The sequence below is a fragment of the Lepidochelys kempii genome, chromosome 6, assembly GCF_965140265.1.
Source record: "Lepidochelys kempii isolate rLepKem1 chromosome 6, rLepKem1.hap2, whole genome shotgun sequence".
NCBI lineage: Eukaryota > Metazoa > Chordata > Testudines > Cheloniidae > Lepidochelys > Lepidochelys kempii.
Window position 1 is genome coordinate 113,099,429 of NC_133261.1, and position 19,481 is coordinate 113,118,909.

The following is a 19,481-nucleotide window of genomic DNA, read 5'->3' on the forward strand; positions in this document are numbered from 1 at the left end:
ACCATTCATAGCTCTTATGGTACTCAGCTCCACAGTCTTGACCCAGCCCCTGAAGAAGTTCAGTCTCTCGTGCTAATGATTTTTCTCCCTATTGCTCTATAGTTCAAGGAGGGAAGGTAGCTCCTGCAGGTAGCGAGGGCCAATCCCATGGAAAGTTCTGAACAGACCTTTAATAGAATCCTGTACCTTTTTTCAGGATGTATGACTTTATTTTTAGATACGATACACAAAGAAACAGAATCTAGCTCACTCTTTCCTGATTGTGTTGACAATGCACTACCAACAGGCACAAGAAGTGTTAGCTCTTATTTGTCCTTGAAGTGGCCAGACATGATTGAATACTCACAAGAAACAAAATGTGTTCACATACTATGCACTTTTTAGAGTATAACTTCCCGCTTAGTCAACATATCCCTGACTCTGAATCATGTTAGTGCCTGGAACTCTATGTTTAATCATAAAGTGGACACAATGGACTCCTTTTGTTTTCTCTCTCCTTATAGCTTGGTAGTAATTCACAAATATGTTCCATTCTGAGGACAATAACAGTGTATGTTGGGAGTGAGAGGTTAAATGTATTGATTAGATTGATTGCCAGAGCATAATAAGCAGAGGGATAGGTCTTACTATAAATTACTAATAAAATTCTGTGTTGTAATAGTATTGCTATGAAAAGGTGTTTCTAAAGCATCTATCATAATATCTAGACAGGGCACATGATTAAGGATTTTAGCTATTCTTATGCAAAGCAGGCCCAAACTGTTCCACCCTTCCGTTCTATCCACAGTTACTATTTCCCAGAAAACTAGAGCATTGCGTTTGCATGCAAAAATCCTTACTAATGAACAAGGGAAGGAAAATAATTGTTTCTAACCTGTATTTGCAAGCTTTCCATGAGATGTCAACTGCCAAACATCCTCTCCTCTTGAGAGAGTTACCCAACACCCATATTTAAAGAGTTATTCTTTAAAAATAATTGTTTATACTGTTAATTGAGTATATATTTTTGCACACTGAAACATACAAATTCAATGTAATTTGCTCTTTATAGCAAATAAGAAACTCACTAAGGGATTCTTGGGCAAAAAACATAAGAAAATTACATAGTTGTGTAAGCAAGTTCAGAATGCTGAAGAGTTCACATTTTTAGTCACCTAACAGGAATCTGTAAAACTCATGTTTGTTCAGTTCTATGAAGAAAAAATTCCAAATGTACAAATTCACAACTGAATTGAAAAAGCTATTCTGGGTAAAATTTTAAAAAATGCTTAAGTCCCACTGACTTTCAATGAGGCTTACATTTCTAAGTATTTAGGTTACTTCCAATAATGGGACTTGGTGTCAGCAGAACACCTGGCTCCAGGCCTGGTCGCTAGGCAACCCAACAAGTTCAGCTGGTCCCAATGAGCCTTCTCCAAATGACCATGCTTCCTAATTGGGCAGGAGATAAAACAGTTACTCACTTTCTCGTAACTGTTGTTCTTTGAGATGTGTTGTTCATGTCCATTCCAAGCAGGTGTGTGCGCGCCATGTGCAAGCCAGTCGGAAGATTTTTCCCCTAGCAGCGTCCGTAGGGTCAGCCTGGGAGCCCCCTGGTGTGGCGCCTTCACGGCGCCCAATATAGGGCCCCGCCAACCCCCCCACCCCCTCAGTTCCTTCTTGCCGACTATTCCAACAGAGGGGTAGGAAGGTGGGTATTGGAATGGACATGAACAACACATCTCGAAGAACAACAGTTACGCGAAAGTGAGTAACCATTTTTTCTTCTTCGAGTGATTGTTCATGTCCATTCCAAGCAGGTAATTCACAAGTTACAGCTCAGGAGGTGGAGTCAGAGTTATCCACAGAAAAGAGCACGGCTCGTCCAAAAGCCGCATCATCCCTGCACTGTTGTGTAATTGCATAGTGCGACGTAAATGTATTCATAGAGGACCACATGGCTGCCCTGCAAATTTCCTGAATAGGGACTTGTGCCAGGAATGCCGCAGAGGAGGCCTGGGCCCTGGTAGAGTGAGCGGTTATCTGCGGAGCGAGCTCCTTTGCCAGGGTACAGCACTCCCTAATGCAGGACGTTACCCATGATGATACGCGTTGAGAGGATACCGGGAGGCCCTTCATTCTGTCCACCATGGCTACAAAGACTTGGACGGATTTCCGGAAAGACTTAGTTCTCTCTATATAGAAGGTTAAGGCCCTACGCATGTCCAGTGAGTGCAGCCTGCACTCCCTATTGGAGGAGGAGCATGGCTTGAGATAAAACACTGGGAGGAAGATGTCCTGGGTCATGTGAAAATGGGAGACTGCCTTCGGGAGAAAAGCCAGATGAGGCCTGAGCTGGACCTTATCCTTATGAAAAACTGTGTAAGGGGGCTCAGACGGGAGGGCCCTGAGCTCCGAAACCCGTTGAGCCGAGGTAATTGCTACGAGGAACGCGACCTTGAATGAGAGATATAACAGGGAGCCGGTGGCCAGAGGTTCAAATGGCGGGCCTGTAAGCCTGGAGACGACTAAATTGAGGTCCCAGGCAAGGACAGGCTGACATGTGTTTGGGAAGAGCCTGTCCAAACCTTTGAGAAAACGACTGATCATAGGGTTTGCAAAGACTGAGAGACCATCTGAGCCCGGATGGGAGACGGAGATAGCAGCCAAGTGGACCCTTATTGATGAGCGGGACAAGTCTTGATGCTTTATAGATTCATAGATATTAAGGTCAGAAAGGACCGTTATGATCATGTAGTCTGACCAAGATCCTTTAGGTGAAGGAAGTAGTCCAGTATAAACGGTATGGAAGTGAGGAGTGGCGACTGACTACGTTGCTCCGCCCAGATGGAAAACCTTTTCCCCTGGCCAGGTAAGTAGCCCTGGTGGAGGGCTTTCTGCTACCAAGGAGGACTTGTCTGACCTGGTCCAAACAAGACAGCTCTGTGGCACTTAGCCATAGAGCATCCAGCGCAACGACTCCAGATTTGGGTGCCGGAGTTGGCCCTGGGCCTGCGTGATCAGGTCGGGGACCAGCGGTAAGGTGAGTGGGGCTGTTATGGACATTTCCAGCAGCGAGGTGAACCAATGCTGACGCGGCCATGCCAGCGCTATTAGTATGACTTGGGCCCGGTCCCTGCGGATCTTGAGGAGCACCCTGTGGACTAGGGGGATGGGTGGGAAAGCATATAGCAGGCAACCCTCCCATGAGAGAAAGAAGGCGTCCCCGATGGATCCCGAGCTGTGGCTCCCAAGGGAACAAAATGTCTGACATTTCCTGTTGCCCGGAGAGGTGAACAGGTCTATCTGGGGAAAGCCCCAGAACCGGAAGATTGAGCTCACCACGTCTGGCCGAAGGGACCACTTGTGGCCATTGAAGGTCTGACTGAGGCTGTCCACCAGCGTGTTTCGCACCCCTGGGAGGTATGAAGCCTGCAGGTGGATCGAGTGCTCTATGCAGAAGTCCCACAGCACAAGGGCTTCTTGGCACAGGGGAGAGGAGAGCACACCCCTGTTTGTTGATATAAAACATTGCCGAGGTGTTGTCCGTGAGGATTGAAACACATCTGCCCATTATGTGTATTTTGAAAGCATAGCATGCCAGACGCACTGCCTTCAGCTCTTTGACACTGATGTGAAGAACGAGGTCCACCGGAGACCAGAGGCCTTGGGTCTTGAGGTCCCCTAGGTGAGCCCCCCAACCCAGATCCGAGGCATCTGACACCAAGGTGAGCGAGGGCTAAGGGCTGGCAAAAGGCACCCCTATGCAAACCATTTGAGGGTCTAGCCACCACAGGAGGGAATCCAGTACCAGGCGAGGCAGGGTTATAACTCTGTCCAACGTATCTCTGGCTGGTCGGTACACTGATACCAGCCAAGACTGGAGTGTGCGCTGCCTGAGCCTGGCATGCTGCACCACGTATGTGCAGGAGGCCATGTGTCCCAGCAGCTTTAGACAGTTTCTTGCAGACATCGTGGAGAACTGTCTGAGGCTCTGTATGATGTCCTGAAGTAAGTGAAACCTGGCCTCTGGGAAGTACGCCCTGGCTTGGGTAGAGTCCAGGACCGCGCCTATTAACTCTATCCTCTGCACCGGGGACAGAGTAGATTTCTCCTCATTCAGGAGAAGACCTAAAGTCGAGGAAGGTCCTCCTTATATAAACTCGACCTGAGCCTCCACCTGGGCTCTTGAGCGACCTTTGATCAGCCAGTCATTGAGGTATGGAAAAACCTGTATCTGGCGCTTGCACAGGAATGCTGCGATGACTGCCATGCATTTTGTGAATACTGGTGGGGCAGTCGACATCCGAACAGGAGGACGGCAAACTGGTAGTGGCTTCTGTTCACCATGAACCTGAGATAGCGTCTGTGATGTGGACTACTGCGATATGAAAATACGCATCCTTCAAGTCAAAGGTGGTGTACCAGTCTCCTGGATCCAGTGAGCAGATAATGGAGGTTAGTGAGACCATGCAAAACTTGAGTTTCTTTACGTATTTGTTGAGCTGTCGCAGGTCCAGTATGGGTCTGAGGCCCCCCTTGGCCTTCGGCATGAGGAAATACTGGGAGTAGACATCCTTGCCCCTTAGCTCCTGAGGAACTACAACGGGTCCTACTGAAAGGTGAACTGTCAAGTTGGAGGGAGGTTACCAGTGGAGTTCCTCAAGGATCAGTTTTGGGACCAATCTTATTTAATCTTTTTATTACTGACCTGGGCACAAAAAGTGGGAGTGTGCTAATAAAGTTTGCAGATGATACAAAGCTGGGAGGTATTGCTAATTTAGAGAAGGACAGGGATACCCTACAGGAGGATCTGGATGACCTTGTAAACTGGAGTAATAGGAATAGGATGAAATTTAATAGTGAGAAGTGTAAGGTCATGCATTTAGGGATTAATAACAAGAATTTTAGTTATAAGCTAGGGACGCATCAACTAGAAGTAACGGAGGAGGAAAAGGACCTTGGAGTATTGGTTGATCATAGGATGACTATGAGCTGCCAATGTGATATGGCTGTGAAAAAAGCTAATGTCGTCTTGGGATGCATCAGGAGAGGTATTTCCAGTAGGGATAAGGAGGTTTTAGTACCGTTATATAAGGCACTGGTGAGACCTCACCTGGAATACTGTGTGCAGTTCTGGTCTCCCATGTTTAAGAAGGATGAATTCAAACTGGAACAGGTACAGAGAAGGGCTACTAGGATGATCCGAGGAATGGAAAACTTGTCTTATGAAAGGAGACTCAGGGAGCTTGGCTTGTTTAGCCTAACTAAAAGAAGGTTGAGGGGAGATATGATTGCTCTCTATAAATATATCAGAGGGATAAATACCAGAGAGGGAGAGGAATTATTTAAGCTCAGTACCAATGTGGACACAAGAACAAATGGATATAAACTGGCCACTAGGAAATTTAGATTAGAAATTAGACGAAGGTTTCTAACCATCAGAGGAGTGAAGTTTTGGAATAGCCTTCCGAGGGAAGTAGTGGGGGCAAAAGATCTATCTTGCTTTAAGATTAAACTCGATAAGTTTATGGAGGAGATGGTATGATGGGATAACATGGTTTTGGTAATTAAATATTCATGGTAAATAGGCCCAATGGCCTGTGATGGGTTTTTAGATGGGGTAAGATCCAAGTTACCCGGGAAAGAATTTTCTGTAGTATCTGGCTGATGAATCTTGCCCATATGCTCAGGGTTTAGCTGATCGCCATATTTGGGGTCGGGAAGGAATTTTCCTCCAGGGCAGATTGGAAGGCCCTGGAGGTTTTTCGCCTTCCTCTGTAGCATGGGGCACGGGTCACTTGCTGGAGGATTCTCTGCTCCTTGAGGTCTTCAAACTACAATTTGAGGACTTCAATAGCATAGATATAGGTGTGAGGTCTTTTTTAGGAGTGGTGGGTGAAATTCTGTGGCCTGCATTGTGCAGGAGGTCAGACTAGATGATCATAATGGTCCCTTCTGGCCTAAATATCTATGAATCTATGAACCTCCTCCACTGCCCCTACCAAAAGGAGGGACTGCACCTCTTGAATTAGAAGTTGCTCGTGAGAGAGGTCCCTGAAGAGGGACAGGAAAGGGAGTTGGGCGGGGGGGGGGGGGGGCGGGAGGGTACAGAATTGGATGGAATATCCCCTCTCTACCGTGCAGAGCATCCATCGGTCTGAAGTAATTCGAGACCAGGCACAGCAGAAAGGGGATAGACAGGACGAGAAAGTAAGATGGGAAGGATCCAACGGTCATACTGGCAAGCCATCCTCAACCGTACCCTCAAAAGAGTGGTCTAGAGCCCGGTGGGGCCCTGGGCTGGCCCGAGCTTTGTCCAGAGGGAGGGCGTTTCCTCCTCCTAGTGCTCCTGTTCCGCCTAAGCGGAGCGTCCTGGCGGTTTGGGGGCTGGTAAGGACGAGGGGCAGGTTGAGGCCTAAAATGTCTGCGCTGGGTAGCAGGCGTGTGAAGCCCCAGCGAATGAAGGGTAGCCCTCGAGTCCTTCAAGCTGTGAAGTCTCTTATCCGTCTTCTCGGAGAAGAGAGCTACACCCTCAAAGGGAAGGTCTTGAATGGTCTGCTGGACCTCGTGGGGAAGACCAGAGACCTGTAGCCAGGAGTCTCTCCTCATAACTACCCCTGTGACTGAAGTGCGGGAGGCCGCATCCACCACTTCCAAGTTTCCCCTCCTCCACGAGCACAGAGAAAACCCCCCAAGCTTCCTGGGGCAGAAGTTCTGTAAACTTAGCCATAGACGAGCAGGTGTTATGCCCATAGCGGCTTAGTATGGCCAGCTGGTTGGCTATACGAAGTTGCAGGCCTCCTGTCAAGTAGGCCTTCCAGCCAAACAGGTCCAGTTTCTTGGCATCCCTGTTTTTAGGGGTGGATCCTTGAAACCCTTGTTGTTCTCTCTGATTGGCCACGTTGACCACCAAAGAGTCCAGAGGAGGGTGGGTGTAAAGATGTTCATACCCTCTAGAGGGAACAAAATAGCTGCACTCGGATTTCTTGGCCATAGGTGCCAGAGAAGCAGGAGTTTGCCACAAGTTCTTAGATGTTTCGGTTATTGACTTGATAAATGACAATGCAACCCTGGATGGGCCGGAGGGAGCCAGGATGTGTATGACAGGGTCTAAATCCTCTTCCACTTCCTCTGCCTGAATCCCCAGGCTTTGGGCGGCCCGCCTCAAAAGAGAAGAGCCCGGCTGTCCTCCAAAGCTGGGGCTGTCGAAGTCCCCGCGACCGGGTAAGGACGAGGAGGACAGAACAGGAGGTGGGCCCAGTTCACTGCCTTCGGCCCCCCTGGGGTCCCTCGGCACGCAGTACTTGGGCTGTGGAGCCAGTACCAATGAAGAACTCTGCACCGCAGCTGGTGCCGGGGCAGATAAAACCGCTGGGACTGAGACAGTCGGGGTCGGTAGGGACGGAGCTAAGGCTTCTACCAGTGCCGTCACCTGGAGAGCCGGTGCCAGAGCTGGCTGAGGTATTGGTGCCAAAACCATGCGAGTCGGCAGGGCACTCCGCCTGAGGGCGCCGCCATCATAGGCGGTGCCGGTGCTGACTGTGGCACGAACGACGCAGAGGACACCGACACCGTTCTGGAGCATGGACCATGGACTTTACCCTGGCTCTGATGGTACGCCCCGGGTGTCCAGAAGGGCCATTGGGCAGGTGGTTGCCACTGTTGCTGCCATGGTGCCGGGTATGGTTGGTGACTGCACCGGGACCTGGACCTTCTGCTCCTCGATCTGCTAGATTGAGCTGAGTCCACCTCCGACTCATAGGTCTCCGAATAAGACTACCACGGAGGAGCAGTCCCCTGGGTCGCCAACAAACGACGACTCGAATCCAGGGAGCAGTGCGCTTCCTGCGTCTGCCCAGGTGGTGCCGGAGATGGAGACTGACGGGCCATCATGGCTGGCTTACCCCTGGAGTGGAACAGGGGGTGTGCAGTCGCCAGAGATTTATCTCTCTTTTGGGGGGAGGACAGCACCTGGAGGTGCATCAGGTCTGTTGCCGCCTCGAACACCTCCAGTGTCGATGGTGGTTGTATGTCCACCAGATGGTCCGGGGACCGAGGAGGCTTCGGACTCTACTGGACCCCAGCCGGGGCAGGAGTTGACAAAACCCTGGGTGGAAATGAGGCGGAGGCAGTCTGTCCCGAGCCACTCGCGGACGGCGCCAGACCCTTAGGTTTCAAGGGGCAGGTGATCGGTCCCTCACCAGCCTCCTCTTCTTTACCGGCACTGGAGATGGAGAATGGTGCCGAACTGAGGCCGATGCCCTTGGCTCAAGTAGCGGCAGTACCGGTGGGCTTTAGAGTCCTTAGCCGGGCCCGTTTCGCATGCCGTTGGCACCAAAGCGCTGCGCACTGACGAGGATGTGCTCAGTGCCGGGTCGTTGGGTCGGATTGCAGTCTCAGAGCCGCCTCCATGAGCAGGAGTTTTAGTCTCTGCTCTCTGTCTTTAAGGGTTCTTGGGCAGAAACCCTTGCAAATGCGGCACTTGTCCTTTTGGTGAGTCTCACCATGGCACTGCAGGCAAGACGAATAAGGATCACTCTTGGGCATAAACTTTCCACAGGACTCACAGAGTTTAAACCCCGGAGACCAGGGCATACCCCCGAAGGGAAAATGAACTATCTAACAAACCACTACTAACTATACGAAAAAGTATAACTCTAGAGAATAACTACTGAACTATGTACAGTAAGAAGAAAGACACTGCTAAGGCGCTTGCTGTAAGAGCGAGCAAAGTTCCAGCTAGCCGTCACGGGCGGTAAGAGGGAACTGAGGGGTGGGGGGTCGGTGGGGCCCGATATCTGGCGTTGTGAAGGCACCACTCCAGGGGGCGCCCAGGCTGACCCTACGGACGCTGCTAGGGGAAAAATCTTCCAGCTGGCATGCACACGGCGCGCATACACCTGCTTGGAATGGACATGAACAATCACTCGAAGAATCTACAGCTGCTACGTGAGCCTTCCACACATACCCTGTCCCTGCTTCCAACCCTTGTTTCAGCCCCACTCTGGCCTGCCTCCAGCCCTTGCTCCAGCCTTGCCTCCTCTCCACTCCAATCTAGTCTTTGTCATCCCCTTAACATTCTTCCTCAATAAGGGAGCCAGATTCGCCTAGTCAGCCAATGTGCAGACTGCGTTTTATCACCTGAAAGGAGTCTTTACATCCACTCCTATCCTAAACCACCCAGACCCCACTTGGGCCTTCATCACTGAAACGGATGCCTCACACTTTGCAACGGGTGCAGTCTTTTCTCGATTCACAGGTCCCCACCAGCTACTTCACCTCTGTGCCCTTTTCTCCCAGAAACTGATGCCCACAGAGAAAAAATGACACTAGGACAAGAACTCCTGACTATAAGGGCTGCCTTTGAAGAGTTGCACACCTCTTTGAAGCGGCCCATGCACCCACGCAGACCAATCAAAAAACCTAGAGCACCTACAGACAGCTTAACGGTTAAGCAAATGCCAGATCCATTGGGTGCCTTTTCTATCCAGATTCAATTTTACAATCCCGTACCACTCGTGGACTAAGAATGGGAAAGCAGACCTGTCCCACAAGGGTGAGCACCACAAAGTAGAGGAAGAAGCTCTTTCAACTGTTATCAAACCCCCGCAGTTTAATCAGAGGAACAGGCGAGGGCCATCTGATGATCACTATCTGCTCTCTGCTCCCCAGCAACCCATTGGCAGCGCCAATCTGCCAGTCCCTGGAAAACTCGGGCACCTCCCTTGAGTCAAGCTTCCTTCTACAGCAAGACCTTCTCTACCATGGGGATAGCCTTTACATTCCTGAAGGAAAGCCCCAACTCCAAGTATTGAGGTTATGCCACAACTCCCCCATGACAGGACATTTTTGGGCAGTTTAAGACCGGAAACCTGATTTCCAGGTATTTCTCGTGGCCAACCTTATGGAAAGACATCAAGGACTACATTAGGATGTGTGATCTCTGTGCCCACACTAAAAGACCACACAAGACCAGTGGGCTTTCTCCATTCTCTTCCCACACCTACATGTCCATAGTCCATCCTCTCAATTGACTTCATTGTGGAGCTGCCCCACTCCCAAGGGCACTCGATATTCCCGACAGTTGTGGAATTCCTGACAAAAACGGCCCATTTGAACCCTGCTGTATGCTTCCATCAGCCTGTGAAACAGCACAGCAATTCTTGGAACATGCCCGCATACCTAAACACATCATTTCTGATCAGGGTGCCCAATTTGTTTCTTGGTTCTGACAGGACTTCCTCCACCTTCCTGGCATCAAGACCCTCATTTCAACTGCTTATCACCCTCAGACTTACTCTGAACAGAAATGTCAACCAGACACTGAAACAGTCTCTCTCATGTTTTTTGAATTTCCACCAACATGACTGGGTTCTCCTATTGCCAGGCCGAATTCACTTACAATATTGCATCCCACGTCTCCACCCGGCAAAGCCCATTCTCCGTGAACTCTGATTTTCAACCTTGGTTTCACCCTGAACTATGAGAAGGCTCCCCTGTTCCAGCAGCCACACACTGGGTCTTCCCTCTCCAACAAATTCATCAGGAGCTCATGGAGTATTTGGTGGCTGCCAACGAGTCTCATAACAGCTATGCTGATAGACATCAGCAAGTAACCCCAGACTTAAACATAGGGTACACGATGGGGCTTCCCGCCCAGAACTTGGTCAACCCATCCCTCTGCCCACCTTGACCATAAGTGCTTCAACCCCTTTCAGATGACCCAGAAAATAAATCCAGTGAGTTCAAACTCCAGCTCCCAAAGTCCGTCAAGAGCTACCCAGTCTTTCATGTCGTCTTTCCCAAACCATTCCTTAACAACCCCTTCCTCAGACAGATGGATCCACTGCCATCACCAATAATGGCCAGGGGGGAGGAAGAATGTGAGGTCCATCAAATTCTTGATTCCCGACAGGTCAGAGGTAAGATCCAGTACTTAGTTGACTGCAAGGAATACAGGCCAGAGGAGCAATCCTGGGAGACCACAGAAAACATCCATGCCCACATCCTGTTACAGGAATTTCACCAACAGTACCGTGACAAACCAGGGCCAAGGGCCCCTTGATGTAGCCCTAGGGGAGAGGGTACTATCAGGAGAACAGCTAGTTCCCAGCATGGTTGCTAGGCAACCCAGCAAGCTCTGTTTGGCCCAGTGAGCCTGCTCCGAAGAGTCAAGCTTCCTGACTGGGCAGGAGAGCCTGCGGCCTGCTACTTGAGCTTGCAGGGGCAGCTGCACAGCTGCTGCTCCATGTGTACCACACCCACAGCTGTGCTTGCCCTGCTCCTGCTTCCAGCCCTAGCTCCGGTCCCGTTCCAGCCATGCCTCCTGTCTGCTCCAGTCCAGTCTTTGCCTCCCAGTTCTGCCCCAGTCCTGAATCCAGTTTAAACCTTTAGCGTGGCTTCTCAACCCCGACTTCAGCTTCAACCTCAGCCTGGTACCTAACTCCTGGATATACACTTGCCACTTCTCTGAACTGCCACTGCAACAACCATAGAAGGTCCAGCTGCACCTATTGAGTAGGCTGCCCACACTCTGGTAGCTTACACTTGGGTTCCTAAATTGGGCACTTTTGAAACTTTTACCCTCTGTTATTAGGACAGTGATTCTTTTTCCTTTAAAGTCAATAGCAAAATTCTTATTGGCTGCAGTGGTGCAGGATCAGACTATTTCTTCATTGCTAAAAATATCACAAAACAAAGTTTAGTTGTACATCCGCCTCAGTACTAATATGTGACCTGCATTAACTTTAAGGACAGTCACAAGTACAGCCAGAGAAGAAAAGTTCCTAAAGAGATACACAAACACACTACTGAAAAGAAAGTCAGATACGAAGCATGCACAGGACTGGTTTAAGGCTATTTGGAGCCATAGACACACCCATCACAGGGCTGCCACATATGCCATCTAAGGGGTGAGTGTCAGGCCCTTCATGCAGGCTGGGACCACACTCCTCTCTAGAGCACTGCTTCCTGTTTCAAGTGGTCTGAGGTCTGTCCCACAGAAGCCTCAGCCCCATGCATCCCTCTGTGCAGGGTTGTCTGCCTACACCACCCCAGCAAAGCCAGAATAATAACAGTGATAGTGGCAGGCCTCCCATTAACCCATACACACTCCTCTGTTGGGTGGTCTTGGCAGCTCCCCCCCGCCCCCGAGAACAGAAGGTAGGAATGGGGCAGTTAGAAACTCTTACAATTACTGTTTCAGACTAAGTGCAAACTCAGGAAGTCATCATTACTGCATCAATTACACATTTTAAAGGTTTTCTTCACAACAAGCGCAAGAAACATTTTTTAAATGAAATCACAGGATTTAAGAACCCAGGGACCTAAACTTGTACCTATAGTGCATGTATGCATTCAATTTAGCCCTGAATGGACAGTAACTGATTGTTTAGCTTATACAGAAAGGAGAATAGATGGCCAGTGGGAATTACTGAAAGCTTGTTTCTTATTTCTAAAAATTTTCAACTTTCTATTAGCTTTAACCATCCTCTCACTTTCCCATTTCTCATTCATTACATGAATTTTCAACCGGGGTCCCGTGAACAGGTGTCAGTATATGGCAACCACCCTGGGCCTTTCTATATTGTTAGAAAGATCTTTCTAAATTGACAGGAAGATCTTGGTTACATGGGAAGAAGAGGAGGGAAAAGGGATGTCAATATGGTACAAGTTGAGAAGCACTGATTTATTACATCAGCTTGTTGCATCATGTCTTAAATTAGCCACCAATTCTGTATCTGTGCAGGCAAACCCATGTGGAGTCTCATTTAGCCTGAATATACTCTGAAGCAGGGGCCATGGCTTCCTTTCTTTGCATAATGTCTAGCAAACTGCCTGACTGGGACCTCCAGGCATTATCGTAATAGAAATAATATTAAGACAAACAGTATAAAATCAGCAGCTTTGAAGCAAATACAAACGTTCCTGTGTAAAACTATAGCAACTGATGGTTTTCAGAAGTGTTCTGAAAAATTTTAAAAGTGGATATATCCATATTTTATATTCAACCGCGGAATTCAATTTTCAGCCAGTTTTTTAATTTTAAGTCCAGTCTGTTTAGCTATTCAGCTTTTTTAATGTAAACATCTTTTCCTTCCTGATTAGTGTCATGTCAGGTAACTGCTGACAAAAATATAGATCAGAGCATGGTTTTAATTTGATACTGTAGAATGATATAGATTCTTCTTACACATATATATAAAGGCATGTAAGAGTATAAGAAGAATCTATATCATTCTACAGTATCGATGAAGGATTTTCTTATTTTAACACTAACTAGTTATTTATACTGATGTCAGAGGAATTAACTCTGTGTATTCCCTAGATTCCAATCATAGAATCATAGAATATCAGGGTTGGAAGGGACCTCAGGAGGTCATCTAGTCCAACCCCCTGCTCAAAGCAGGACCAATCCCCAATTAAATCATCCCAGCCAGGGCTTTGTCAAGCCTGACCTTAAAAACTTCTAAGGAAGGAGATTCTACCACCTCCCTAGGTAATGCATTCCAGTGTTTCACCACCCTCCTAGTGAAGAAGTTTTTCCTAATATCCAACCTAAACCTCCCCCACTGCAACTTGAGACCATTACTCCTTGTCCTGTCCTCTTCTACCACTGAGAATAGTCTAGAACCATCCTCTCTGGAACCACCTCTCAGGTGGCTGAAAGCAGCTATCAAATCCCCTCTCATTCTTCTCTTCTGCAGACTAAACAATCCCAGTTCCCTCAGCCTCTCCTCATAACTCATGTGTTCCAGACCCCTAATCATTTTTGTTGCTCTTCGCTGGACTCTCTCCAATTTATGCACATCCTTCTTGTAGTGCGGTGCCCAAAACTGGACACAGTACTCCAGATGAGGCCTCATCAATGTCGAATAGAGGGGAACGATCACGTCCCTTGATCTGCTCGCTATGCCCCTACTTATACATCCCAAAATGCCATTGGCCTTCTTGGCAACAAGGGCACACTGCTGACTCATATCCAGCTTCTCGTCCACTGTCACCCCTAGGTCCTTTTCCGCAGAACTGCTGCCTAGCCATTCGGTCCCTAGTCTGTAGCTGTGCATTGGGTTCTTCCGTCCTAAGTGCAGGACCCTGCACTTATCCTTATTGAACCTCATCAGATTTCTTTTGGCCCAATCCTCCAATTTGTCTAGGTCCCTCTGTATCCTATTCCTGCCCTCCAGTGTATCAACTACTCCTCCCAGTTTAGTATTATCTGCAAATTTGCTGAGAGTGCAATCCACACCATCCTCCAGATCATTTATGAAGATACTGAGCAAAACCGGCCCCAGGACCGACCCCTGGGGCACTCCACTTGACACCGGCTGCCAACTAGACATGGAGCCATTGATCACTACCTGTTGAGCCCAACAATCTAGCCAACTTTCTACCCACCTTATAGTGCATTCATCCAGCCCGTACTTCTTTAACTTGATGACAAGAATACTGTGGGAGACCGTGTCAAAAGCTTTGCTAAAGTCAAGAAACAATACATCCACTGCTTTCCCTTCATCCACAGAACCAGTAATCTCATCATAGAAGGCAATTAGTCAGGCATGACCTTCCCTTGGTGAATCCACTCGTTTCTAATAAAGTTCCTACAGTATGTATGTAGTTTATAAGAGCAATAATATTAATGTGCAGTAATTCAGTTAAATTAAGATTTCCAGTACGTTGCTTTACACAGGACTTGGGTACTGTGGCATCTGAGCTATCTTAGCAAACAAGAGAGTCTATTTACGCTTGCATGGAGCTCCAACTTCTGTCTTTGACTACATTCCTGTTTTATGATGGCCATCATAATACCTCACACTTACTTAATAGTACACAGGGCTGAAGGATCCTTTCACCAGTGACAAGAATGAAGTATTCCATAGCAACTGGGGGGAGCTTAAGCCTTCAATTCTGCACACAAAAAAATCAACTTTTCATTTGAAAAAGTTTCTGTGACTGTGAAGGCAACCTTCCAAATACAAGAATATAAACCCACTGCAGTATTGTCTTCCTGAGTTTGTAGACCGATACCTAACTCCACTGCCTCTGTGGTTCTCATAGCTCTGACAAGCAGCTAAATGAAATTAAGATTGTCACTGCTGCTACCCAGGAACTTGTGGGCAGTAGCATGAAAAACTATACAGATGCATACAGATGCACAGTTTCACATTCTTATTGTTTAGGAAAGCTCTAAGTGACAGCATAGGCAGATATTGTAGACTACATTAATGGAGACTAAAAACCCAAAATATGAGGCTGGAAAAACAACAGAGTAGCAAAAAAGCTCTGTCCTATCCTTTCTCACAGGAGACTTTAGAGAGGGAAAAGAAAGCTCCTTTGCCCCTACCTGAGCTATATGGGGATAGAGATTCACAGGTATCTGACACCTACTAGCCAGGAGCTGATGGAACCCCCAACCAGAAATTTGAAACAATCCTTTGGCAGGACTGGTAGCACCCTTCCTAGCAGCTGGGGAGAATGGACAACTTATGATGACAAATGGCTGCTCCCAACAAGAGTCTTTAGAGTTAAGAAAGCTACCCATAATGGGCTTCAGTAGACCTATAATCTATTTCTTCTCTCGTGGCCATGATCTACCCAGGATTAAATGAGCACTCCATACAGTCATATTTGCTTATGTTGTGACCATTACACAACTGATTGAGGTACTCAAGACATTGTAGGTGAAAATCTCCTCCAGAATTTGTCTTTTTTGATACTTGTTTAAGACTTGGGACTCAGAACTAAACAATTTCAACCAATTTTTCTGAGCATATACATGCGTGTGCACACACTCACACACAAAACTCAAGATGAGTAATCTTCCTCACACTTGATATATTTTATCAGCTACTACAGTAAAAGACTACCACTGAAATAATTCTTTTTTCTACAACCAAGTCAAGAGAGGTTACAAGATTCTTTTTTAACAAATACACTGGAAAACATTTTTGATCTATTTGTACTCATGACACAGCCTAAGACTTTTAGATCATATCAAATATCATTACAGTCATAGCCCTTTAAACTTGAACTGAAAAGTTCCTCATCTAATGCAGAACAAGAATCTGATCGATAGACTTATCCCACTTCCAACGCCCTTCTTTTTGAAAGCATCAGAAGAGCCGGCAACCAATTTATCAGATTAATCTGGTATATGTTTTCAAAGTTTCTTTATTGATTAATGCACTTGCTCTCTCTCTATCCATTTCCCTAAGGCAGACTTCTTGTTGCAATGCCTGTTTAGCCTGTAATAAATAAGAATGATTGAGGAGAAAAACTAGGTGGACCTTCTAGAATTGTCAGAGGGAAGCACACTGGTTTCCCTTCCTAATGTGAAAAGCAGCCAATTAGTCAACTATAGTACAGCCATCACATATGAAACATTAGAAGTGTTTTTGTAAGCATTTCCAGGAAACAGATGATTTACTAATGCATTCTCTTTCACAAAAGTATTGTCTCATTCCCAACAGTGTTCTACTCGAGCAGTGGATTCTGTCTGAGCTGTGTTGTCTGACCCCATAAATATACTGGAGGACACAGTCTTTCCCCAAGGCTTACCTTCTGAAACAGATTTTTTTTAATTCTCCACGATTGAGAGATGCTAAAAGGCATACGTTCAATATATAGCTGAAGGAGCTGTAGTTTGTTTCAAAATAGAATTAGCAGGGTATTTCTTCTCTCCACTATAGAGAAAATCCACCAAACATTATGGTGAATTTGTCAACCAGCAGGTACTGTTCCCTGATGGATAGAATTGGTTGTACCTCTAGTCTCTTCAGACTGACATAATTCTGGAGCAAAAACTGATTTAGCTTTTAATTGACATCAGTTTAATAAAATAGGAAAACATATCCCTGGGCAGCTTCTTCCATAGTTTAAGTAATCCAATATTGTTAGAAAGTAAGTTGTCTAAAAAACCGAAGTATTATTAGCTGGTATGTCTTGGTTCCCAAGATCCCTATCACTACTGCATAGCTAATATTCCTCCATTAGAATTTTTTTGTAAATCATACCTTTCTACATTAACCCTTTTTCCTTATTATGACAGATACAGACCAGTTGCAGAAAAACAAATCCAACACATGCATATTATACAATATATTTTACCAATAACTAACATTGTTCAGAGTATCTAACGATGAATTGCAGACATCTTACCTCGCCAAATGCACCTCTTCCAATTACTTTTATAATTTCAAAGTCATCTCGATGAAGTTGCATTTCCTTCACCAATTGTGTAAATGGTTTTGCTGTTAAAAAAGTAAAAATTAAAATTATAACACATGGAAGTATAACAAATTAAAAATGAAATATCTACAGTTCTATGTCAAAGTTACTTTTAGAACTTTGGCTTTTCATCAAGAACATATGTTTAAAATATAAATATAAGCAACCCAAGAAAGATCTAGAAAATTAAGATGTAAAATACTGATTACACAGTGTACATCTACAGAATAATTTCAAACCTTTTTTAATAGAGATTATTTTTGCATTCCCCCTCTATCAACCATACACATACAAGGACATTTATTTAGTTCTCTAAAAATTATATGAAAATGTTGTCGGAATTAGTCGGGCATAAATATTATCATAAAGCAGTCTATTGCCCTGTTGATAAAGAGCAGCCAGCACAAACACCCAAAAGTGCTCTGTAGGTTACTGTTTAAGTACTGACATAGAATACACATGCATACGAGGTTAGTTCACTGAAGATTTTATAATTTGATTCATCAACTAAGGATAAGCAAGTATATACAGGGCATGAGTTTTCTTAAATATTTCAGGAATTACGTATTGTTTCAGTGGGGAAGGTTAACGTTAAAGTTAAGTCAACTCTACTGGTAAACCAAGAAGAAAATTCAGTACACTATTTAGTCATCACACAGAAAGGAACCTTATTCAAAATGGTCTAACTTCATTTGCAATGATCAACTCAACCTCCACAAGCTAAATTTTTATAACCCACTTTCAGAGGACAGGTGCATACCGCACTCAAGAACAATAAAGTAATCTTCTCCCAGAATGCATGTGTCTGCTTTAGAACTTAGGCTTTTTTTGAGCTTTTGGCTCTTTTCTTCTATCAACAGTTACGGTGACTTGATTGGGGTCCCTCTTGGGATCTATCTTTGAAGTCTGTAGCTTAGGAGTTAACCTGTGATCCCTAGACATACTCCCCTTGATTTTTCTTACTTGTCCTCCATAAGCACTGAAACATTCAGCTACACCAGGGGTTCAGGACCACACAGGGGGTCCCGAGGTTATTACATGGAGGGGGGTCATGAACTGTCAGCCTCCACCCCAAACCCCACTTTTTAACCAGCATTTATAATGGTGTTAAATATATAAAAAATGTTTTTAATTTATGGGGGGGGGCGCGCACTCAGAGGGTTGCTATGTGAAAGGGGTCACCAGTACAAAAGTTTGAGAACTACTGAGCTACACTATATGTAGGAGATTCCCCCCCCACTCCCCCGTAATGTAGAATACTGATATTAAAGGGATTCCTTGCATTGTGCATACATGAGGATCCGAGTTCTAGATAATAGGCTCTGTATTTTCACCATTTAACCTGGTAAGTATTAAGAAAAGAAAGACAAAGAAAGGAGAGAAAAAGTTTAACTTGGTGCTGACTGGACTATGAAAGAACTACTTGAGGTCGTCTAGAGATTTTATTACTGTCTCCGCTTTAATTTGTAAAAGATAAAATTTCCCTTCTTTCCACCACACCATAAAACACACTTTATTGGTAATTATTAGACATAGAAATTTCAACCCCAACAAAACTTATTTTCACCTGTAGCAGGATGAAGCACCACACATCAACTATCACTGGTTTTGACTGAGCCCAGACTCAGATTTAGCTGTAAAAAGCTGACATCACAGCATAAGTAATGAGCTAATAACCCAAATAGAATTCCTTAGAGGAAAAGGTGGCTGCAGTAGATGATAGTTTTGTGTCCAGAATCTGAAATCTGACAAATATGTAGGATGAGCACAGATCTGAAAGTCCCAATTGCAGATTATAGTACTGTAGTTAGGTTTAACCAAGGAAAACCAAATTCTCAAACCAAAAATTGATCTACTGTCTAATAAAATAAAAGAGAAAATCTCTCTATTGGAGAACTGCTAAATTCCCCTGTTGGTACCTGGGACAACTCTGTGTAGAAAAGTTGGATGTTTTTACCCATAGCCACCACCTCCATTCAGTTTGATGGTACTACCCCTTCTTCCAAAACAAGGAAACTGAGGATCAGAACCCTCAATTCACAGTTCTACTGATATGCACCTCTGCATGAGACAAATATCTAGAACAACACATCCTGATCTCAATTGGGGCTGGTAGACACTACCGTAAACACAGTTCAAGGGGCAATTAATCAGCAAAACTCCACTGAAGTCAATGGAGCTAAACCAATTCACATCAGCTGAGGATCTGAACCAATAAGTAGTAGTACTGATAATTTTAAAAACTGCAGCAAGCTGGAGATCTAATGCATGAA

The 19,481-nt window shown here is 45.8% G+C and overlaps 1 protein-coding gene across 6 annotated transcripts in view; it reads right to left on the reverse strand.

Moving 5' to 3' along the window:
• CDC42BPB (CDC42 binding protein kinase beta) overlaps positions 1-19,481 on the reverse strand; it is a 141,283-nt gene that overhangs the window by 86,619 nt on the left and 35,183 nt on the right. For all 6 annotated transcript variants that reach the window (XR_012159573.1, XR_012159572.1, XM_073349716.1 and 3 more), the window contains exon 2: positions 17,140-17,231. Coding sequence is in view for 4 of the 6 variants with exons in the window: in XM_073349716.1 (XP_073205817.1) it covers positions 17,140-17,231 (92 nt within the window). In the remaining 2 variants the exon portion in view is untranslated. The remainder of the gene's footprint in view (positions 1-17,139; positions 17,232-19,481) is intronic.